General features: G+C 48.1%; 2 protein-coding genes across 3 annotated transcripts; both read right to left on the bottom strand.

Annotated features, from left to right (window-relative positions):
* Positions 1-284: 284 nt before the first annotated feature.
* On the bottom strand, positions 285-9773 carry LOC308226105 (E3 ubiquitin/ISG15 ligase TRIM25-like). Of its 2 annotated transcripts, XM_080627512.1 has the most exons (9): positions 9104-9773; positions 7886-7981; positions 7071-7304; positions 6933-6955; positions 5626-5762; positions 5287-5317; positions 5036-5066; positions 4442-4480; positions 285-3679 (listed from the first exon to the last, which is right to left on the bottom strand). In XM_080627512.1, the coding sequence occupies exons 1-9, from the start codon at positions 9731-9733 to the stop codon at positions 3584-3586; spliced, it is 1317 nt and encodes a 438-aa protein (XP_080483638.1). In that variant the 5' UTR covers positions 9734-9773; the 3' UTR covers positions 285-3583. The 2 variants fall into 2 exon arrangements, with proteins under 2 accessions (XP_080483638.1, XP_080483639.1); XM_080627513.1 differs by lacking the exon at positions 4442-4480.
* Positions 9774-11200: 1427 nt separating this feature from the next.
* On the bottom strand, positions 11201-22610 carry LOC308225771 (E3 ubiquitin-protein ligase TRIM62-like; the record flags this gene model as incomplete). The annotated part of the gene is made up of 9 exons (XM_080626921.1): positions 11201-11694; positions 13150-13289; positions 14187-14209; positions 14301-14534; positions 15445-15540; positions 16043-16588; positions 16854-16959; positions 22057-22227; positions 22549-22610. The coding sequence occupies 9 exons, from the start codon at positions 22608-22610 to the stop codon at positions 11201-11203; spliced, it is 1872 nt and encodes a 623-aa protein (XP_080483047.1).
* Positions 22611-23497: the final 887 nt, after the last annotated feature.

Here is a 23497-nt window from a genome sequence, read left to right as displayed (position 1 = left end):
GAAATGGGATCTGTCCATGTATCGGAGCCTGTACTCATCTGCCTCCCCGTGCGGGCAGCTTGTTTGGTCACCCAGGCAAATGTTAATAGGCAGGAAATAAGGACAAACCAGAAGTAATATTAAGCTACCTTGAGCTTCTTGAACTTGAGCTTTTGTGGGGAGCAATCAGAGGCCTTACGACCACCTTCCTCAAGACCTCCTGCAGTGTCTGGTGTGTAAAATCAAAGCAGTACCTACCCCTGGGGTTTGGTATCTAACCTGCTGGTCTTAGCAGGCCCTAGGGTCAGATGCATAAAGGTTTAGATGTGGCATGTCTGACTTACCCATCACAGTAAGTAAACCCATCACAGTAAGACAGAGAGGCCTGCCCTAGCTTTTGAGATGCATTTTATTCATACATTTGATGTATAACTTGACTTTATTTCATACATTCAGCCACACCATGCAATGCTTGGCAAAAGCAAAAAAAAAAAGAGCCATAAAACACCTACTTCACTCTCCTCCCCTCTAAACCTAGAGCTTCAAGAATGGAAACCCTCTAAAGATTTCTATCAAAGATGAGACAAATGCCAAGTAAAAATAAAGTGAATGGAGGGAAGAGAGCATAAATAATGAAAGGTGCAATGAATCAGAGTCCTTAGGTAATCAAAATACTTAAGCCATAAAGGTATCCAAAAGAAATAAGGTTGGTCCATATCTCAGGACTATGTGTCTCACAATTACATTCCTCTCAAGAAAGAGTGTTCTGCACTAATATCTGTACAGAATTATTACGCTTTCAGTATATGCCATGGTCTAATATTGTCTTCTAGAGTCAAAAACTAATTAGGTGTTAGCATTTTCAGAGTGGTATTGTGGTTTAGAAGGCTTGATTAAATAATTGCTGGGCTCCAGTGTGTTTTCTTACATTGCTTTCATCTTGTCTTCAGCCTCTCTTTGCTTCCTCAAGGCTAATGCATGGAATATTACAACAAGTGTCAAATTCAGAGGAGTCTATCTTTGCTAATATTGTAGCAGGCAAATGTATGGGGAAAATAAACTGCACCATCAGCTTAGTATCTAACTCAGCAAATCCACCTTCCTAGATATTAATTTTCATCCAAAAGCTTTTTGAGCCTGCAGCAGTATTAGAAAATGTATTTTTTCCAATCTACTAGAAATGAAACCCTTTGCTTTTGCCCTCTAGCAGCAATTATAAAGTCCTTATCTCCTGAATCACATTAATTTTGCCTACAATAGCCACCTTCTTTTACTACGTTTGGGCAAGTATTTACATCAGCCCCAAATCTGAGTCCGATAAGCCTAGCAGTGAAGAGCTACCTGCACTTTTCCCTCCAAATTAGATGGTAGGCAAGTTCCAGCCATCCAATTATTGTCTCTGCTTTGGTCAATAAGTCCCATTGGTCCTGGGTTTTAGTTATGCTGAGTACTTCAGCTTTAGCGCAATACTGCATTATGTGTGATTGACGCTTCAAAGGCAGCATTACAACTGTCTAGGAGGGCTGCAGAGCTCTTGTGAGGGCACAAACAGCCTGACCCAGCCTGCTGCAGACATACTCCCTTCTCGACTGCTCCCAGCCCTTCTGAGAGGCTCTTGGGAATGTAACTCCGTTCGTGAGAACCGGATGTTTGTCTGTGGCGAAGGTTGCTGGGAGGACCTTCCTCTGAACAGATCACAGACATTTCTACGAGGGGCTTAGAGATTCTGGCAGCTGATGGCTGATGGCTGATGGCGTTGGAGGAAAGGTGAAATCAGTACCTCATCCTCCCTGGGAAAAGAAAGTATCATCATTGCTTCTTAAAGACCATCAGAAATGGCGTTAAAAAGTTAAAATCTCGTTCAGGCATGGGGGTAGTCGTACATCTAGGAACACGCTGGTGAGGACAGCTGCCAGCCACCCTGTCCCTCATCTAGTGAAGGTGAGAGTGGTGTTCCAGTTCACCCACAGCAGTCTGTAGCTGGAGGCACAGGGATACGTTTGTAATGCAGGTTGCATTGAGGAAATGCTAAACCGATGGTTTAGAAAGGGCTACAGAAGTGCTGACATTTCCCAAGTGTCCTCAGCGTAGGATGGGAGTGTGACTTAAAATACCATCCTTGAGTAAATCTCTGACTCTCTGTAGTGATTTGCAGCAGTGCAATAACTTGCTGCCTGCAGCAGCAGCACTGAACTACATTGCCTGGTCATGGCTCCTTCACTTAGAATGAAATAACTACCTTGCAGCCAGAGAGGAGCCCACGTCATAAAAGTGCCAAAGGACAGGCTCATTCTTTTTGCCTCATCTGAGTGTTTGAGAGCAGCTGTCCTTCATGTCTCCCTGGCTTTGAGCAGTAGGGAATACTTGCAAAGTCACCTTGAGCTACTGCTGAGCTCCCCAAATTTGGCCACGCGTTTTCTGTTACACTGACAATTGATGTGTGCGGCAGAGCAAGGGCTGCGGATCCATTACAGCTTGGTGAGACCATTTAAACCACGAAGGGAGGTGTTACTCTAAATCTGAGATGGATTTTGCTGAGTTTATTGCTTTTAATCTCTGTAATTAGGTATATGTAGATTATCACGTGACAGAATAGAGTTATAGCCATGAATCCTAACTTATATGGAAGTGCCCTGAACTTTAGCCTTTATTTCTTAAAAATGCTTATGTTGGCAACCCTGGTTTGCAGTAGAATATTTTTATCATTTGGAGAAAAAACACCCAGGTTGTGAACGTATATGTTGGATCTGAACCACAGCTAGGAACAGAGCAGCCTGCAGCAACAAGGAGTGCACCTACCTGCCTGGCAGTGTCCCTGAAATCCTTCTGTGGAGTTGGTGTGTGAAATAAGGGCTACATCTGGAACACGCAGCATGTGCTTGATTAAAAAATAACATCTGTACACATGGAGATGTGGCCAGCAAAGCACCTTCATACACTAGTGACTGTGGTATTTTGCATGGCTCTTCGTGCGCTCTGTAGAAGTGTTAAAATGTGGCTTGGAGGCTGACTCATACAAAGATAAGTAATTATTTGCCACAAAGATCATTTGTGTTAAATTGGCAGCATGGTCCTGAACAGTTTTCTACTGCAGCCATCTGCAAACAGTGCTCTCAACAATTAATTTCCAGCGACGGTATAAAATCAGCCAGCCTTGCTTATCGGTATCTTTAGTCATTTCTTTGGTTATCTAACCACATAATGACAGTATTAATAGTAGTAATAATAGTAGTAATAGACATCATTAATAGTACACAAGTTTCATTAGTACTATGAGATTATATAGTTCACAGTTTGGAAGCCAGCAGCAGGTGGAGATTTTCTTATGTTCGTGTTAATTCTTAGCACTTCTTTTCTCAATCTGCATATGCTACAGAATTGCTTTCAAAGCAAGCATGCAGGGGAGGTCAAGACACTTGGCAGGTCCCCATGGTTAGAGGACATTTTGACAATATTTAACTTTTTCTTTCCATCTCTCTTACTTCAGGATAAATTGGGACAATCCATGTAGTTCATGCCTCCTCCTCAGATGCACCTGGACGCAATCCTGTGTAACCTGCTCTCGGTACCCCTGTGTTGTACAGGGGGTTTGAACTAGATGATCTCAGGAATTCCCGTCTCTTCCCAGCAGGTCTGTGAGACCCAGACCCTGTGGTCTGCCTTTCAAAGTATAGTGGGCTTCCCAGTGCCGTTTGTGCTGCTGGAATACACAAGATTGAAAAGCTTCACTTACTGTACTAATAAAGTAGTATTTTATTGCTATGTTAATAACATATTTGATAAGTTGCTTTCAAGTACAGCATTGCATTTCCTCAGAAAAATATTTCTTCTCCCTCCCCTGTTTTAAGTAGCTGTCTGGTTCTGTATAGAACACAGGCATTAATATGTCTGTAGATGATTGAGCTCACAAGACGAATAAATGGCCATGTACACTGATTTAAAAATATACCTCTAAATTTGAGGCTGGCATTATGTTTAGTGGTGAAGGGTCTAAAGCACAAGTCTTATGAGGAGCAGCTGAGGGAAGTGGGGTTGTTTAGTCTGGAGAAAAGGAGGCTCAGGGAAACCTTACTGCTCTCTACAACTACTTGAAAGGAGGATGTAGCAAAGTCCATCTCTTCTCCCAGTTATCAAGAGATAGGAAAAGAGGAAATGGCCTCAAGTTGTGCCAGGGAAGGTTTAGACTGGATATTAGGAAATATTTCTTCAGCAAAAGGGTTATCAGGCACTGGATCAGGCTGCCCAGGGAAGTGGTGCAGTCACCATCCCTGGAGGTATTTAACAGATGTCTAGATGTGACACTTGGGGACATGGTTTAGTGGTGGGCTTGGCAGTGCAGGGTTAGCGGTTGGACTTGATCTTAAAGGGATTTTTTCCAATCTAATCAATTCCATAATTCTAAATGAAAACAACTGTATGGTTAAGCTGTGCTGCATAACTAAAACTCCATTTAATCGCTTACCTGCTTCTTGTGCCGCTTGTGCACTCCATATTTTATAAGCTAATTCAGTTAGTGGGGAAAAAAGCCAAACAAGGTGGGGTTAGTTGCAGCAAATAAAAATATATGTAAAAAAATCTTTCAAATAACTTCTAAATAACATCTCTTCAAACAAGCTTGTAGAAAAGATGCACCACTGAAATCTATTTGAGCACTGAGCTAGGGCTGCCTGAGGAGAAATGCTGTTTACAGATTTAGTATCTCCTGCAGTATTTGGAATTGTCTGGGGATCCTTTCAGGCACTGGGTTTGCTCCAGCTCCTGCTCAGTTGGTGGGAACCCCTCCACAGTCCTTCCCTCGGGCAGGCTCAGGCTTTTACTGAGTGCTGCAAACCCAGTCTCTCCCTCAGGCTCAAGAGAAATGATTTCTCTGGTGAGTTCCCAGAGATTTCTGCCACTGCAGATTTGGGAAGTGTTTCTGGGGCTGCTCGCCTGCTGGCCAGGAGAGGAGAGGCATGCAACAAAATGCCAGTCACATTTTCAGGTGAGAGATTTTCTCTGCAAGCCTCAGCCCAAGGCGAGAGTCCTGAGGAATAACTAGTATTTTTTGAACACTTACATTTTGCAGAGTATCAGTATCTGAAGCTTCACTGTAAAGAAACAGGGTTGAATGTTAGTGCTTTGTAAAACACAAATCACATCCTGCTAATAATGAAGTAACAGATTCCCCTTTTTGAGATGAGGGACAGCCTTCTAGACTCTGCTCTCCTTGAGATCGATGCAGAGGAGCACAGGCCACACAGTCCTTAAATGAATAACTGCTGGAAAAATTTGCAGGGAACATTTTTGTAAGTAAAGAAAAGGATTTACCTGTTCCACCGAATTTGTTTGGCGAGTTCACCTAAGAAAGATCAAGAAGAGTGTTTTACAAAGCAAGTAATGCATTCAAATCTCATGGCTGGGGACAGACTAGGTGGGGATGGGAGTGGATAAATGAAAAGGAGCTGGCCTTATGCTAGTTAGGAGTGGACCTCTTCCTTGTTATCCCCAGAAACAAGTTTTTCTGTCCTCTTTGCCCTCCTCTCTTTGGTAGTCCCAAGATCTCATTGGAATCCTTGTCAGCCCCCTCAAGAGCACTCACATGCCACCATTCAGTGCCCGTCAGCCACCCATCGCTTGTTGCTTTCCGCTTGGGGTCAGATCACTCACCCTGCAGGGTTTGCAGCGCTGAGTCCAGGCGTGTCATGAAGTTCCAAGTTAACTGTTGATACCAGTTAATCGTGGCCTCGTCCAGCTGCACCACCATCACGTCCATCGTGCTGATGCTGAAATGCTTACTTTCAATCCTAGAGCACAGTCAGTCATTTCACCAAGGAAAACCATTTAGCATTAAAAGTTAACAAACTCCTTCGTTAGAAAGGACTCTACAAAGAGAAGGGTGCTTTGGCAACATGAAGTACGAAGTAAGCAGCTCTCTGATAACGTTAAGTGAGTTGCAATTGTTATATTTGTATATTTGGCAATGACTTTTGCTTTCCAAACTTGAATGGGAATTTTCAAATGCTGGAAATGAGAAAGGGGGAGGCATTTTGCTACTACCCTTGTGCCAACAGTGCTCTGACCTGCTGCAGGCAGGCTCTTACTGTTCTAGCACAACCGCCGTCATGATAGAAGGAAAATGCCAAACATATTAAATGGTGTCCAGGCTTCTGGAAAATGACTTTGATCCCACAGGCTAGATTCTGACTTGTGGCACAGCTGTGAGTAATGGATTGTGCCGCTGCCAGCACAGCCCCTAGGTACACAGTGATTCAAAGTTATCCTTACAATCCAAGTTCAAACTCAGCTTTAATTTTTACAAGTTATAAAGACGACATCTTCAAATCCAGCTACGTGTTTGAGCTGGCTCTTCATGCAGTTGGGCACTTCAGTGCTGCAGCAAAATCTCTTGTGGATCTGCAACTTACTGTTGGTGTGGTTTTGTGCCATTGAATTAGAGCCTGACACCCAGGCATCAATTAGGAAGTGATAAGTTAGAAATTACATGTATCACTTTCAAGGGAAGGGATAATAAATACGTCTTGCTATTAAGCTTGCCCACAAGCAGAAGCAAAACTCAGCGGGGAATGAGCCAGTTACCTTTGCAGTGAGGGCTGTTTACTGGGACTTAGGTGCAGGAGTGTCACCAATACACACCCAGGAGTGCTGCTGTGAACTGAACCCTATGGGCTTCATCTGTGATAAAAATGTTATTCTGGTAATACAAGTCAGTGGTTTTCATCAGAACCCAGCAGCCATGTAGCTGCCAAGGAAACTGAAATGGACCACTGAACGGCAGGCAGATACCTCTTCATTCGCATTAATTGTGTGGACATGGTGCCCTCTGGCTCAGCTGGAGCAGGGAGCAGCTTTGCAGCACAGGGTGCCAGGACAGAGGGGCACAGACGGTGGGGTTTGATCCCAGTTATCAACACCATATTTTTGCAAAGAAGAAAGTGTTTTCAGGTGGAACATACCTGTCCTTGGCCTGCTTAAATTCCTGCAAATAGGATTGCCAAAAGAAAGAAAAAACAATCGTTGGTGTGATTTCCAGACAAGGCACCTGGCTGAGAAACAGGCATATTCATAAAGAAAAGCAGAATACCACGGCTTACTTTGACAAAGAGGAACATATCTGGTTGCTCTCTCATCTTCTGCAAAGACTGAAGATGCTGTGCAGCCTCATCTCTCTTCTGTTCCATTTTCTGCTTCACTTTGGTAATATCTGCCAGTTGTTTTTTCTCATTGGACTGAATGTCACCCAGGATCGTCTTCTCTTTCTCAATTATTGCTGTCTTCATCTCTTCAAACAGCTTTTGCAGCTGAAAAGTCACTGTTACTGTGTTGGTCTAAATGAACAGATGAGAAAATGGTGCACTTGCTCAGAATGGTGCACTGGCTCATTTCAGCTTAGTGTCTCTGTTAATTACTTAGGATTTTATCTGGCCTTTGCATAGGATTTAGGAAGATGTGGACAATAAGCATTTGCTTAGACTACTTGACTAAACAGAGGGTTATGAATATTAATCCTGATACAGTAACAAAATCAGATACAATCCAGGTAGCAATGTGAGAACTGTATCGGCACGCACCGAAAATTCCACTTGTAAACTCAAATTGGTTTTCTTTCACTTAAGCAGATAGAAAACTTTAAAGAAACCCCATAGTGATGTGCAGTCTGTGGTCTGCCAGTCCTGCAACCTGGCCTGTGCAGCCACAAGAAATGGTGGAGTCTCCCAGCTGGTTCCTCCTCTAGAACTATGCTGGGAGGCTGTGAGAAAGGTTGGCTTCTGGCAGTTTCTTATACCACAGTTTTCCCTATTTTGGACTATTTCTATGAATCCGCTTCTAGCAGTAGAGCTGCCATCACTTCCTGCTGGGAAACTGTGGAGGAAAAATGCTCTGAATTAGTGATGATCTGGATACCAACCTTGAGCTGATTCTCGCCTTTCTGAAGCTCTCCTAGGGCAGTAGCTAAAGCTGTTTTACGTTCCTGCAGTCCTGTCAGGAGGTCTGAGAGTTCATCCTAACAGAATGAAAGACATCATTTCTTGAGGAAATTTGACTGACATTTATTGCACCAAAACCCTTTTATGATGCCTTCTGAAGAGCTGCGTTCCCCATAACCCTGATTGTTCTGGGAGTTCATTTGTTTGTTTGTTAAAGAAACCAAACACAAACCCAACAGGAACATGCAGCTGTGATCTCAGCTTACCCTGTGGATGACTCCCCCATAGACAGGGTAGTTTTGCTCCTTTACCTGCTCCAGGGATGAAGGAAATAACTGCTGTCGTACACAGCCCACTTCTGTTTGGCAGCCCTGAACTTGTTGTATGTAACTTAGGGGAGAAAGTTAGTTTGCAATACCTACAAGTGCAAAGGATGCTTCCTGCTAATCCCTGCAGAGGCTGGGACATGTCCTGAGGTCCAGAGCGAGCCAGGCATTTCCTGGCCACACGCTGGGTCCCTGCAGGGTGTTTTGCTTGGGCTCTATGTTGAGTCCCAACATTCCAAATGCAAGGCAGTGAGCGAGTGTAGCAAATGCATTTCACCTCCTCAGTCTCAGCTGATTTCTGAGCATTTCATAGAAGGAGCTGGATTCAAAGGCAAGGACATCGAGCCCCCATGTCTCCATTGGGACACTCGCTCTGCAAAATCAGGGCAGAGGGAGGAGGGAGATGGAGGGAAGCACCTGGAGTGGGCAGACCTGTTTCCCAACCCAAAGTTGGGAAGTGGGCTCTGTGGAGGAAGAGACTTCTTAATCCCTACAGGAATACGTTTCAATCCCAGCCAGGAATGCTGTGTGAGTGGCAGTCTGTAGCTGCATGGACAGCGCACCACGGGTACTCAGCGGAGCAGTGCAGGACAGCAAAGCCCTGCCTCTTGCTCGCTGTCCCATGTCACCATATACTGCAGGGTTTGGTCAGTCCCAAATATCCGTCTCTGCTCTACTGCCTCAGCTGAGCTTGCCAGGCTGCTCTGGCAACACAAGGGAGGAAATGAAAAGCAAATTCCAGCCCTCGCACCCTGTCTCTCTTCCAGACCAAGAAAGCCTTGTTGCCCTTCCTGTGGCTTCCCCCCTTTCTCCTCCAGGTCAGGAGCTTGGAGCAAACCCTGCAGGGACCGTGGGGAGAGGAGATCCCCTTACCAGCCTCTTGTCGTAGGCCTCCTTCAGCGTGATGATGCTGTGGCCCTTATGGTGCGCCGCGATGGAGCAGAGCGTGCAGATGTTTTGCCCCTCGTCCTGGCAATACAACTCCAGCAGCCTGCCATGCTCCAGGCACCTCCTCTCCTCCACGGCAGCGCCTGCACCCACCTCCACCAGGACATGGTCCTTGTAGGAAGCCTTGGTGTTGTGTTTGTTCACATGGGCCTGGCACAGAGACACGTCGCAGGCCAGGCAGGTCTGCACCGCCGGCTTCGGAGGATCCAGGCAGAAGTCACAGGGAACCACTTCCTCCTTCTCCCCTGCAGAGCTCAAGCCCTGTTGCTCTTCGGAAGTAGCCATAAATGCCTCCACAATGCTGCACAGCTGGAAATTCTTCTGCAACTCCAGGATGGGCCCCAGCTGATGCTTGCATATGGGGCAGGAGTAAGAGGCCTTGGATTGCTGCTGGCCATCAAGCGCCTTCTTGATGCAGTGTTTGCAGAAGCTGTGACCGCAGCTCAGCAGCACTGGGTTCCTGTACAGACACAGGCAGATGGGGCAGCTGAGCTCATCCTCCATGCAGGCACCCCCCCCGGATTCTTCCCCAGTTCTTGCCGTGGCAGCAGACATGACGCCTTGGCCGGTCTGCGAGAAACGAAACTACGCAGTGGTGCTCGGCACCGTACCCAGTCACTGACCCAGCCCAAAGGCTGACAGTCCTTTCGCTTTGCCCTGATCTACTCCTCCATCCCAGGTTCCACCCCTAAACCGCTCCCGTAGGCGGTGTCAGCCGCTGCCCTTCACCCTCAGGGCACTGCTCCATGTGCGAGCCCGCAGCAGGCTGGCAGGGGACAGCGCGGGACGGGGCTGTTCTGCAGTGCTCTGCCCTCTGGGAAAGATCCAGCTCATGCCAGGGGCAGTGAGGTAAACATAAGCTCTGGGTGAGAAGAGCGTGAGTGAGCCAGGGGTTCCCTCTGCTCTGTCTGGTTCTGCTCCACAACCGTTACAGATGCTGCCCAAAGGTAAAGCAGGGAGAACTCAGGGGACAGTTGTTGATGCTGGTCTCGTACCTGCAGCCACAGGGAAATGGGCACTGGTAAAGGCACTGCAGGGTAGGAATATCCCTGCACCATGGCACAGGCCTTGCTTACCTCCTTCTGCACACATACCACCCAAGCCCAGGCAGAGCAGCAGCCACTGCAGGTACATTTGAGAGACTCGACTCTGCCTGCATGGTTTTCCATATCATTGTGTTGTGTAAAATGTAAAAGACAAAGCACAGCCACTTTCTTCTAAGACTGAACAAGGATTTTTTTTGTCATGTGTAAAACTGTAGTGTCCCTTGAGGTCATACACTGTCTCTGCTAGGGTGAAGAGCTTCTGTCTGGACCTCTTAATGCAAATATCTTGGCATGTTCTGAAGGCAGCAGAACCACAGGGAACAAGCAGGAATGGCATCTCATCCTCCCCAGGGTGCTCAGACAATCCTAAGAACAAACTAATCCAGGCCCCACATGGCACAGAATAAAAGCACAAGAGTTTTCTGCTTTATTGTTCCCTTTGCTGTGAGATTTTTGCACAGGTGAAAAGAAAACCCAAAATTCATGCAAAAAAGTTGGTAAATGATCTATCAGAGACCTCACAGGGGATGTCAGCAGCAGAGAGAAGGGAAGCCAGATGTCTTACCACCTAGTCTCTACTTGCCTCCCAGCCCAGCTTTGCTTCTGCAGGGCATGGCTTCAGTTGTACCTTAAAGATCAGCATTGCTGCTGCTTAGTTCTGTAGCATTTCAACTTCTTTATGACCTGAATTGCTATTCAGTTTTGCAAACTAGATGTAATAGCATGCAGCCAACACAGAATTTGGTACAGCTGGGCAAAAAAGCACAACTTAACAGCATCTCCATCGTGACTAACAGAAGATAGGAGTTCTTGCAGTGAGCAGCTGTGTGCTGTGATACACTGCACAGAGGCCTTGCCCTCACAGAGATAAAGCCATGACAGCAGCCCCAATTCCAGTTTCTTAGCATAGCCGCCACGCAGCAGCAGTCCTGATAGATCACCTGGAAATACAAAACCGCACCTTGTCCCCACATCACTACAGGAGCTTCAGAGAGCCTTCAAATATCTTGAAGATAGCATGGACAGGGTAGCTGAAAGGGATGCTTATTGCCTCTATAAGATGGAGGCTGTCAGTAGGAACTCCATTCTTGACAGACACATTATAAAATGACAGCCTATTTCTTCCACAGTCTACCTCTACCCTGATCACTTTAAGGGCTGTAGGAGACTGCTTTCCTGTGATCAGTGTTTTGTCTAGGAACAGAGAGAGGTGATAAGAAGAAGCTTCCAGATAGCACTCAAACTTGGAACAAGCAATTCCAAGCATCCAGCGTCTCATGTTGCTAATGTCTACCTCCCAGAAGTGACAGCCTTCTGAGAAGCTCTCATTGCTCTTGAGTTGGAGGATAGGGGCTGTTAATACATCCACATTGTGAACTCTGGATAGGCGCAGTGGGGGCATGTGGAATGTGTTGTCCCCAAAAGTAAATTTGTCCTCTTGACACACTGAAGTCGTCAGACGTTCATGAACTATAGAAAGAAAGAAAACCAATACACAGATACCACACATCCCAGTGGCTTAAGGCTGGATTTCCCAATCCAAGTCAACACAAGTCATCCTATCCAAGTCATTCAAGTCTAACCCACCCAAGTCACTAAAAACACGTTAACTGAAAGCACTTCTGTACCTTTCTTAGCTGCTCCCACATAATTCTAAAAGGGGGTGATTCCCACATTTCAAGAAACGCTGCTCTTTCACAGCTTTAAAATGTCTTCTTGCTTTGTGTTTTCCAACGACAGCAGCTCTGAGATTCTCATTGTCCATCAGTGCCCTGCAGGGCTTCATTAGACGTTTCTAAAAACTGCCCAGATTAACTTCCACAGACAAGAAACATGTGAGCAGTGGCACAGCCATTTTATACACGCTTATTTGCTTAGGATCATTTGAAGGTGTTTTCTAGAACCTCAAAACTTCCTAGCGTGGCCAGGCACAAGGAGTTAATTCTGCAGTCGGGAGTTTGCAGAACGTGTTTATTCAGACCTTCTCTTGCACGTAATGTGTTTCGATTCTGTGACGTTCTCTGCTGTGGAAGTTACTCCTTCAGGAAAGAAATAGCAGCGGTGACTTGGACAACTAACCTGAGCTGCTCAGATGGCATGGACATGGAGGAAAACCTGGCTCTGGGGCTTTCTAGCTAGAATAGGTCTGGACTGTGCTTACAGGGATGGTAAAGACCAAGCCCAGGAGTGGCCATGAGCATGGTGTGCTGCTTAGCGTACCTAAGGCTGTATGGATGGCAGCCAATTAGGTGTGCACATCACGCATGCTCTGGGCAGAGCCTTCCCACCCCAGCTCTCTCTTGGTCTTGACCTTAGGCTCACTGTCAGGCAGGGCTCAAGCACCCTCAATGCAGCAATAACAAGGGAACCCTTTTTTTTTTGTCTAGTTAAATTGGACAGGCATCCCACTGTGCACAGCACCGGCACTGTAGGTTGGTCTTACAAGACATCACAAAGAGTAGATTTACACACAAAGAGCGGATTATTTTGTCATAAGACAAACTCCACCTGCCGCTGCTGTGATGAGTTCTCAACTTTCCCCATGCTTTGAATCAAAGTGGTGCTACAGATGGAAAAGCTATTGCTATTCTCCTCTCTAAATCCTCCCATACACATCCTAGGACATCCATACCTCTTTACTTAGAACCCATTTTAGCAGGGTATGTTCAAGGCATGTCCAAAGCACTGAAGCCTGGGACAAGAATCCTTTTATGTACACATATGTGAAAATAATCATACAATCATATCATAGAATACTATAGAATAGTTTGGGTTGGAAGGGACCTTAATCATCATCTAGTAAGTGTTAGCAATCAGCTCTTCTAGAGCCATTTTTGAGTACTTGGTGTTTTACTACAGTCTTTTCTTGAGTATGCTTTGTTAGCTTCTCCATGTTGCTCGTTACAGAGTGAAATGACCACTTACCAGGCGGTGATTTAAATAAGGACTGCATGTCTGAGACGAATTGCTGGAAAAGCCTCAGAGTACCATCTGTTGTTAATTTATCCAAAATAATGGGTGGCTTTGATTTTAAATCAGCCTTGATAGAAACTGGCTTGCGTTCCCTAAAACATGCAGAATGACGTCAGAAGAGCAGCAAGGCATCAGAAAACCATCACCAAGCCCATCCCTGAGTCAACAACTGCATCCCCCACTCCACACCAAGCCTTGGGACACACAGAAAGCAGCTTCCACCTCTCCTCCCTCTGCAGCTTTACCAGGGACTCCATCTCTGACTGGTCTTCTCCCAGAACTCCAAATCTCTTCAGCATCATCAGGCTGAAGTATGGACAGTATCTGTCCATAGAGGACCTTGTCTCAGCCATCTCAGCCCAGCTTTGCCAGGACAGACCCTAGCATCCTGTTTGCGGTTGCAGTCCTCGGAGCAGGAGCTAATGAAGTGGCACAGCTAATGATGCTGGGACAGCTAATGATGCTGATGAGATCAGATGATCAGATCTCATCAGCAGATGAGATGTGCTGCACTTCCACAGCCCTGGGTGAGCTGCTGCACCCAAAATGCAGGGCTGGGGGAGCCTGTGCATGCTGTGGTGGAGGAGCAGGGCAGACACTGGGAGAACAGCTCAGGAGAAAAGCCATGAACTCTGTAGACTCTTGGCTGCGCTGCATGTTTGGCTTCTGCCACATTTGCTTCTTACAAGCAGAACGCAATGTGAGCTGGAGGATGACTCAGGATATCTAAGCTCACCTGTCCTTTGCATGCCCGTACAGGGACCTAAGCATTCAGGAATTGCCCTCAGAATGGGACTTGCGAATAGGTGCAGAGGGCACAGAAAAATCAGCTGTGTTGTATATGAAAAGTCGCACACAGCCTCTGGGGCTTCTTCAGGCTCAGTGTGCCATCAGCATGCTGAAGAGTGAGCCCAGTGCATGCAGGCTAGGCTATCAGTCACCCGAAGCAATGTGTAATGCAACAGTAGACCACCTTGGGAAGAGCTTACCTGGCTTGAATTGCTGAAAAAGCCTGTAAAAGACAGAAAGTAGAATTAGCGTAGCACAGGCAAAGGGCAGCCCAAGAGCTGAGTGTCTCTGGCAAGGGAGATGCTGTTAGGTACCTTGACGAAAAGAAGTAGGTCTTTCTGATCTTTCAGAGCCTCCAGCTCCTGTACATCACGGCTGGCTGCATCCTTCCCCTTTTTGTGTTTTTGTATCTCCATCTGAATCCAAGAAAGCTGTTGCTCCTCGTTGTGACTGAGAGCTTTCAGGACCTCTTCTTTTCTGTTTCCTAGCTGCAGACACATCTCTTCGAAGAGGCTCTCCAGCCGATCCCTCCGCAGGCCCTCCTCAGTCTGTTAAGAAAACACTTTCAAAGCTGTTAGGGACCAAATCTTACGTTTAAACCCAATCACTCTCACTCAGAAAAAGAGCCTAGTATCTTCTGGGCTCAGAGAAGTAAATGCTAACTTCGGGTCTCTCCACGTGACAACAAACCAAGATATCCCATTGACAGCAGAAGGGCCTAGTAACACAAGTGCCCCAGCATCTGGCACCTGATCAGAAAAAGATGAAAAAGTAGCGCAGCTTGCATGATGCCTGCTGAAGAGTTTCCACTGTATTCCCATATTCTGCACTAGTTGTCTTTGGTCCTCTTAAGGATGGGTGAGGATGTACAAGTACTAAGTGCCAAGTACAGTTCTGTCTTCAGACCTTTGCCCAGTGCCAGGACTTCAAGCCCTATCATTTTACTGGTGGAGGAAGACAAGTGCCAATTCTGCCTCAGCAGAATGAACTAGGAATTGGAGACCTGTGTTAAATTCACTGCTCTTCCAGAGATTTTAGATAGGTATTGGCATGCTGAGAGCAAAAACCAGACATTTTAGGGCAATCTTTTAACATCATTCCTACCAACATCTTAGAACCACAGGCTAACCTAAAGGGATTTCTTGTTGTAAAGAGGAATAAAACCACAATAATATGGTGTGTGATACCACCAGCTACCATTCAGGAAGCATGGACTTAACAGCAATTTTCAAGCTCAAAGGCCCTTTGGAAACTAAGAATGTACTTCCCATTAAGGGGAAGCAAGAAAATTGTTCATAATCCTCCCTAAAAAACAAAACCTAGAAAATAACCGAGAAACCACCAGGAACTAAAACCACTTTGGAATGTGCAATCTGGGGAAGGGCAAAAGAAAACCTTATCTTGTCAGCTACCGGCATGGAACCATCCCCAAAGCGATGGCTGGACCTTGGAACAAACCTTTACTTCCTCCTCTTTTTTCAGCAGGTTTTCTATGCTGTGATTCAGCGCAGCTTCATGGGTTTTCACTGCTTCCAGGGTTTTAGGAAAAGAACCCTGTAAAAATAACCAGCGGGAGGTATCAGGATAGGACGGACACAAGTGCACGAGGTCAGCAGCCTTATGGACCTGGGGCTGCCAGCTCTCAGGACAAATGAATCATAAAGTTTTACTGGAAGATTGTAGCCCTGGACAAATACTGCAATCACGAGCACAGGAAAGACATTTTGAAACTGAAAATATTTTCGGCTTGGAACTGCACCCAGGGCTGGGAGCACAATCACGCACACCCGGTCCCACCAGTTTGGCTTCTCAGGGTGGGAAGAAAGTTTTTATAACATCTTGGTTTATATCCCTGAATCCCCAGAGGGAATCTAGAGCAAAACTGGGAATAAAAGCCCAATATCCCAAGCTGGAGATTTAGCCCCAACCCAAGTCTGCAGACCTGAACCTCAAGAAACATTTCATCTCTGTGCTGCGGGCAGCTCCCTGTGCCCCAGGCCCCTGTGGTTTTCCTAGTGCGATCTGTGCTCTAAAGGCTGTCCTGGCAGCCTCTTACCTGTGCTTTGCCAAAAGCCTCCTCCAGAGTGGTGATCTTGTGGTCCTTGTGGGAGCTGATGATGCAGCACAGCATGCAGATGCAGACCGAGTCTGTCACGCAGTAGCACTCCAGCAGCTTGCCGTGCTGGGGGCATCTCCTCTCAGCCAAAACCTGAGCTTCACAGGGCTCTATGAGGACATGCTCTTTCAGAGAGCTCTTTGTGCTGTGCTTGCTCAGGTGGGCTTGGCACAGGGAGGCCTCGCAGTTCATGCAGGTCTTCACAGCTGGCTGGGGCTCCTGAAGGCAGAAGTCACACAGGATCACCCCATCTTGCTGTCCCAAGCTTTCCCCCTTCTCTTCACATTGCACTTCAGGCCTTTCCTCCTTTGGGTCTGCCCGAGTATGGCACAGCGGGCAGCAGTCCTGCGGGCGCTCCTCCTGGATGCAATCCTTGCAGATCCTGTGGCCGCAATTCAGCGTCACCAGCTCAAGGTAAGTGTCCAGGCAGATGGCACAGGTCAGCTCCATGTCCAGCCTGGTCACAGCATCACCATGTAGCCCGAGCTGCGGGGGAGTGCCAGCAGTCACTGGTGGGAATTGAAACCGAAACTAGTAGTGGAAGCGCCTCTGGCTGCAGGCAGGGAGCTGCTGCCTCCTCCCCTTCACAAGGGAAAGTCATCCCTCTCCTCCACCCAGCTGCCTGCAACCCATCTGCCAGGTCGGAGAAGCCATGGCCACACAGGATGAACCCAGGAGCAGGGTGGTGGGGTTTTGGAGGAGCAGGGTTAGTGCTAGAAAAGCTGGTAGGGAAAGGATGGTGTTTTCTTACCTGCAGGAAGCTGCTGAGAAACACAAGAGGCCCAAGTCTGAGTTTGAAAAGGTACTCGGTGGCAGAAACAGCGTAGGAAAGATTATAAACAGCACCCAGGCAAGGACTGAGGGGGAGGAAAGAGGGAACAGATTATATGTCCCTGAACCAACAGCACCTGGGAAAAGCACTCCACCAGTATTTAAAGGCACACAGCAAGCAAGAGGCAGGAGTTGCAGGTGTGTTAGCAAGAGAGCTGAAAAGCTGGGGAGGAAATGGGAAGGAAAGTTGGGAGCAGTCCTTTGGGACTGTGGGCAACTACAGTGGTAGTGCAGAGAAGTGGGTCTAGAGTTGGCAGGGAGTGGATAAACTAAACCTGCCCTGTTCCTCCCTGCAAAGGCACCTGGATGGACCTGGACAACAAGCTGGGACTGATGGAGAAGATGGGCAAATGCATATGTTACTCTAAGTATGGCCCCCAGAGCCCCAGGACAGACCTTGCATTGCCCAGGAGCTGAGGTCTGTGTTGGGAGCAGGGATCAGCAGAGCCTAGGGCAGGATTCGGTGTTGGATGCCACTGCTCAGGGCGCAGATGGGAGCTGAACTCCAAAGGGCAGCCCAGAACAGCTCGACAGGCACTGAAATCAATCCCAAGCAATGGGCGCTTCACATGGGTCAGGAGCACGAGCCTGGCCTGGCATCCCCAGGCATTGCCTTGCTGTGTCCCTGCCTCTCTGTGGGACACGTTGGGAGCAGGGGCATCTCACCAAGCCAGTGGAGCCCAGGGCAGATGCTGTCTCAGCCAGGCAGATGTGGGCACTGCCACACTGCCCTTGCTGCTCACACTACCCCTGCACCCCCACTGTGCCCACACTGCATGTGCTGCCCATGCTGCCAACCAGCCAAGGTCAGCAACAGAAGCTGCCCCTGTTCATAAAAGCCCATTACTGGCTTATTTTCCCTTCCCACAAGGCACACAGTGCCTAGCTCAGTAGGCAGCACTGCCTCCCTTCTCTCCAGGAGCCGAAGAGCAGCCATATAAACTGCTGCAAAAGCAGCACCCATTTGTGAGAAAAGAACATGTTTTATCACAAAGTTACACCAAAATGAAAACTGTCACATTGGTTTTCTTTCCAACCAGCTGGATGTAATTGTGGGGACTAACAGAGCTGCTGAAATGATGCTGTGATTCACCAACAGCAACCTTCGATTTCTAGGTCTGCTTGCAGGGTAATACTCAACGTCAGTCCTGTATTTTCCAGGAAGCTGCCTGGGAATGCAGTGCAGGTCAGGCTGGGAGGAAAAACCCCGGCTGTGTGCCTCTGCTCTATCCCAGTGCCCTGCCAGCCAGGAACCCTGCTCTTGTGCACCCACACCGGGCACCCCGAGAGCAGCTGCCTGCCCATGAGTCCTTGTACGTGCCACAGACAGGTCTATGGCAGCTGCCTCAATCAGTGCAAATCTGCAGGAAAAAAACAGCTCAGCACCTTGCAGACCTCCTCCTGTCAGGTCCTCCTGCCCAGCAGCATCATCCGGGGAAATTCAGTGTACCACTTCTGAGCTGGGCAATGGCTGATGCTGGGCTCCTGGGAGCTGGGTGCTGCAGGAGAACTGCCCAGGCATTCCATCCCATCCCTTCCACAGCCTGGGCTCCCATGATGACCAGGACACCAGGACACCCTGTGCTGGTTCAGCCACCTCGGACATGTCTCTGGGAGCGCAGGCTGGCTCCTGTGGGACTGAGCTCCTGGCACTGGGGGACTGCACGGTTCCTGCATCACCATCTGGAGTTTCTTCCACGCTTTTCCTTGCAATCCAGCCCTTTGCTCTCTTACTCCCACTGAAGCAAATTTGAGGTGTGTGCCCCATTTCATTTTTACCCTCCCTGGTCAGGGAGGCTTCTTCTGCAATGGGTCCTGCAGCAGTGGCACTGCTCCCAAAGTCCACAAGACAGCTCACATTTTTCCTGCAGGAGTTAAACTGCAAGAAGCCACACTTAAAATAGCAATATCCAGGGATATTCCTGCATCCCTGGCAGTGGGGCACTGTTGGTGAGAGTGAGTTGAGGGCTCCACCACCTGCTTGGCCCTGGTTTGTCCCAGCTGTCCCACTGCCAGCCAGGCCAACACAGGGGAGCACCTTTAGCAAAGCAAAAACACCTCCTCCCAGAGCAGGCTTGCGCTAAAGTATTAGAAGCACAGACTTTTTCCTTTTGGTTTTCGTTTCCACTTTGTAGTATATATGTTATCGTTTATTTATAGGCAGATCACTTCACTATTTACAGTACATGAGCGTAGAGATTCTACAGTCTTTTGGATGTAAACAAGTAACTCCACGGCTGGGGAGTCTGGAAAAAGAAGCCAGTTCTGAAGTATTTACACAATTTAAAATAGAACTTTTATACCCACCGGAGAGATAGAGATAATACATTGAGCGATTTGGTTAAATTATCTATGAAACTATAGAATCTGACAATGTAAAAATACAAGAAAACGTTCTCTTGTCTTAGAAGGTAGACAGTTAAATCACACTAGAAATAAATCTCTTTGTTTAAAAATAATAACAATAATAATAAAGGAAAGGCATAAGAATCCATGCCGCCTTTTAAGGTTAAAGTATATTACATAAATAAGGACACAACAGAATGGAACTGGGGAAAAAATGCAGTGAAATATAAAAAAATACTACCAATTAAAAAAAAAACCCAGACTAAAAACTTGATTCTTAATCAGAGAGGGATCAATTCCGCTGCTTCTACTTACTCTGCAAGGAGAAAACTGCAGAGTTCAGTAGTACTTACTCGGCATGAGGAAGGGAGGCAGAATTGGCCCCTGTAAGTATGAGCAGTGTCCTTTTACTTAAAAAAAAAAAAAAAGGAAGAAAAAGACAGAATTTATCTTTTTTCAATATAAATAACAAAGCAGATGTGCCCCTTTTTAGGTGAAATTCTTACACCTTTCTCAAGAAATGCATCAATTTAATCTTTCTCTCTCTTTCTCACATGCATACTCACACTCCCTCCCCAGCTCAGTATTTACTGCAGCATGGCTCTCGGCTTGGTGCCATGGGCACTGGGGCCAGGCTGCTGCCTCCCCTCCTGACCCCAGGGTGGGCGAGGGAAGAGGAATGAAACCCAAAGGCTGCATTTGGCTCTATATTGCTTGAGATTGTCAGGGAGGGACTACGATGCTTAGAACAGAAAAAGTGTCAGGGCTCAGCTGATGTACAAGGATGTATCTCAGTATTCAGCATGCCTCCAAGAAGAAAGAAACAAAAACCAACCCAAAACAGAAAAGAGAAAGAAGAAAAACAGTGCTGGTCTGCAATTGCAATGCTCCTTTGCATGGACCAGTGCTGGAATCAGACACTCAAGACTGTAACATGGTGACTGAGCGGCCACTTCATTGAAGATGATGTGCAGTCCAGTCAGCTGCGCTGAGTAGGGATAGGGAGAAACCTTCTCTTTGGGGCAGCACGGAACCTAAAACCCAGGATTGTCCTCTGCATTCAGCCCAGACACTCAGAAATGTTGGCTCCTTCCCACAGAGCCCCAGGGATCCGTTGGAGTCCAGCCAGGAACCCAATATCCCACCCTGAACCATGAGCTTCCCTGGGACAAATCTGTGCAAAAAAAGGCAAAGGGGCATTTTATCACGAGACTTCACATTCAGCATTTCCCCACAGTACCTGTAGGAAACTACTGAGGGACATTCTATAGTCATATATGTTTAAAAAAATAAATCTCCTCCTTACTTATTGCCTACTGTAATACACCCTTTGGCTCCCAGTTCCTCTCTGAAGGAGCACTCCTACCAGCCCTGCAGCCCCGGCCCTCACAGGCAGCTGGGGCCAGGGTTCCCTTTTCGGGGTGTCAAGCTCCGAGCTACACCCACAGCGGGGCACCCACTGTGATGCCACAGGCTGGGTGGGATGTAAAGCTTGTCCACAGGCGGGTGATCCTGCTCCCTGTCCCTAGCAGCAAAGCACTGGGTGCCGCTGGCTTCCCCAGCAGCACAGGCTGCCTGTCCCTGCTCTGCTCCTGCCCCTCTTCCCTGTCAGCATCCAGAACAGTCACGGGCTGCTCAGGGAGTGAGCTCTCACCTGCACCTTGTGCCCAAGTGCTCCTTCCTGCCCCTCTGCAGAGGTGAGCGCTGTGAGCTAAAGACATCTTTATATTAAAAAAAAATAAAAGAAAATAAAGTGGGAACTTACTTTTCACCACAAACCCTGTGTGAGGGATTCTAAACCCAGCAGAGCTGTGCTTCTTGAGCTGAACACCCTCTACTTCTAAACTTTGGGGGAAGCCCCTGGAGCAGGCAGCAATGGGCCACAGTGCCCCCGCACCTTGCACACCTCTGGGCATAGTGCATAAGTCCTGGAGAAATTTCCTGGGCTGGAGGGAAAACAAGCCATCCCAATTTAATGGGGAAAGAAAACAACAGAAACTCCAACAAATAAAACCTCCCCCAAAACCCAACCCCACTTCTAGGCTTCAGGCACCACAAAGACCACTTACTGCATCTCTTCTTACCCTATGGGTGCAGTGCTGATGAGCTCTGTGCAGGATGAGCCCTCCCCTTCCCAAGCACCAACCTTGGTATTCAGAAGCCAGGCACAGCAGGGGCTGGGGGCTGAGCCGGGGTGCCCAGCCACAGGAAAACTTTGGAATTTGATACCTGGGTACACCAAAACCAGTGCTTGGGAAGTGACTGAGTGATCCCCCAGGAGAGGGCTTCCTCAGGCATTGCACTGACCCTTCCCCTCTGCCACCTTGATGCATCCCCAGCAGGGCCCGGCTGAGTGGGAGATGGAAGAATTCCACTTACTTTGCTTCTTTTTTTTGTTTGCTTTTTTTTGGATTGATCATTTTCTGAAAAACAGCACAGCACAGGACAGTACTACCCACCCTAAATGTGTCGCTATATACATTCTACGTAAGCTCTATAGCAATCACATGTAAACATCATCATTGTGAGGAAATACTAGGACAGAAAAAGGCAAAGCTACAATGAGGCAATTGCCAATAGCAGATGCTCAGTCTTGGCCAGAGCTACTCATGTTTGCTAAGGTGGGATGAGGAACCAGGAGAGCTTGTGGCAGGAGAGACACCAAACCTTGCTGCTGAGACTGAAATGGCACAAGGGCTGTTCCCTGGCAGTGATGATCACCGGCGGCAGGTTGGGGACCTGCAGTTCAAACCCTGCAGTGGCCCATGGGCCCTTGCACTGCCGGGCTGGTTGTCAGAACCTTGGCTTCCCGAAAGCGGGGAGGAATAGCCAGGTAACTGTGCTGGTATCGGCGCTGCCGGTGCTTCTGATCCCACCAGAGACCAGCTGTATACACGGCCCTGGAGCCCAGGGCCTCCTCGGCAGGGCTCAGGCTCTTGGCATCACATCTTGTGCAATTTCAGAGGCTTTGGTCATGCTCCCTGCAAGATGAAATTGCTCCCACACCAGGGAAATGAGAATAAACCTCTAAGTCATGGGGAAGGGAGACCCAAGGAGATTCTAATCTAACTATTGACAGAGTTAAGGCTATAATATTCTATCTACATAGGATGGCTGAATCCCTAGTGGTCTCTGGGTCTGAAAAATAAATGGAGACGATGGAGATGGCTTGAGGAGCAGCCAGGTTCCCACTCCCTCCGGAAAAGTGCCTTTGGCCAGTTTGCGGTGGGGTTTGCTCCAGCTGTTGGTGGGCTCTTTCCATCTCCCACCTCACCTGGAGATGGAGGACAAGTTTGCAAGCAAATTTCAGGGGGGGCTGCTGCTTTAGCATGCCTTCAATGCAGTGCTGCTGGGCAGCCCCAAGGGCCTCCAGCCAGGGGCAGAGCAGGCAAGTGTGCCACAGGGCACTGGATGCCAGCTGGGTGCTGGGGAAGTGTATGGCTTGTCAGGTACCAAGCAGAGGACAGATAGGGCAGTGGGGCAGGCATTCAGTGTGGCTGCCGTGCCCCCTCCCTGCCCCTCTGGATTTTGGGGGCCATCACAGATGGGTCTTCTTGCCCCACTTGCTTTGCAGGGGTGGAAGCAAGTGGAGAGCAAACCACTTGGCCTGTCCCGTCTCCCAGTGTGCAAGGGGCCAGAGAGAAGCCAGCTCCCTTGCACTGACCTGGAGGTGCCCGTCCCTCAAGCTGTGCCCACAGGATCAAGCCTGGCCAGCTCAGCCCCCTGGCCCATCTCTCGTGGCTCCAAAGGCAGGAGGGGGCTGAAGCAGCGCTGCCTGGCAGGCATAGGTCCCACAGCCCCCCATGTAGTGCATCCTTCTACCACCCCTCTCCTTCAAGCCTGCAAAGCTGACTGGCCCTATGGCGAGAATGGCATGGGGCTGCTGTGCCCCACAGCCCACCTGTTCCAGCACACACCAGGACCAAGCTGAGCATCTGGCTGCTGCAACCCAGCTGGGCCGGGGCTGGGGGTCTCAGACTATGCAAGCAAAGAATAATGGCTTTGACAGCAAAGTGGGTGACTCTGGCACAATGACCGAGCACCCTGGTTTGCCAGCAGGGCAGGCAGGTGCCTCCGTGCTCCGTGACTCTGCTTTGACCCCCCATTTGCTGAGTGGCAAGTGCCTCATTACAGTGCATAGTTAAAAATCAAGGAAGCAGTACAATAAATCTGAATTACAGTACATCTGAGCCATAAATACATTTTTTTTAAGTATAT

This window comes from Psittacula echo (assembly GCF_963264785.1).
Source record: "Psittacula echo genome assembly, chromosome: 11".
Classification (NCBI taxonomy): Eukaryota; Metazoa; Chordata; class Aves; order Psittaciformes; family Psittacidae; genus Psittacula; species Psittacula echo.
The sequence above is the reverse complement of the archived record's forward strand: the minus strand, read 5'-3'. Positions and strand labels throughout refer to the sequence as shown.

Bases quoted from the DNA above. Each gene is read 5' to 3' on its own strand.
- LOC308226105 (XM_080627512.1), bottom strand. From the start codon at position 9,733: ATGTCTGCTGCCACGGCAAGAACTGGGGAAGAATCCGGGGGGGGTGCC. The intron at 7,982-9,103 runs GTAAGGGGATCT...TCATTCTGTTAG, and splicing joins AGGCCTACGACAAGAGGCTG to GATGAACTCTCAGACCTCCT. The intron at 5,763-6,932 runs GTATGTTCCACC...ACTGTGCTCTAG, and splicing joins TTTAAGCAGGCCAAGGACAG to GATTGAAAGTAAGCATTTCA.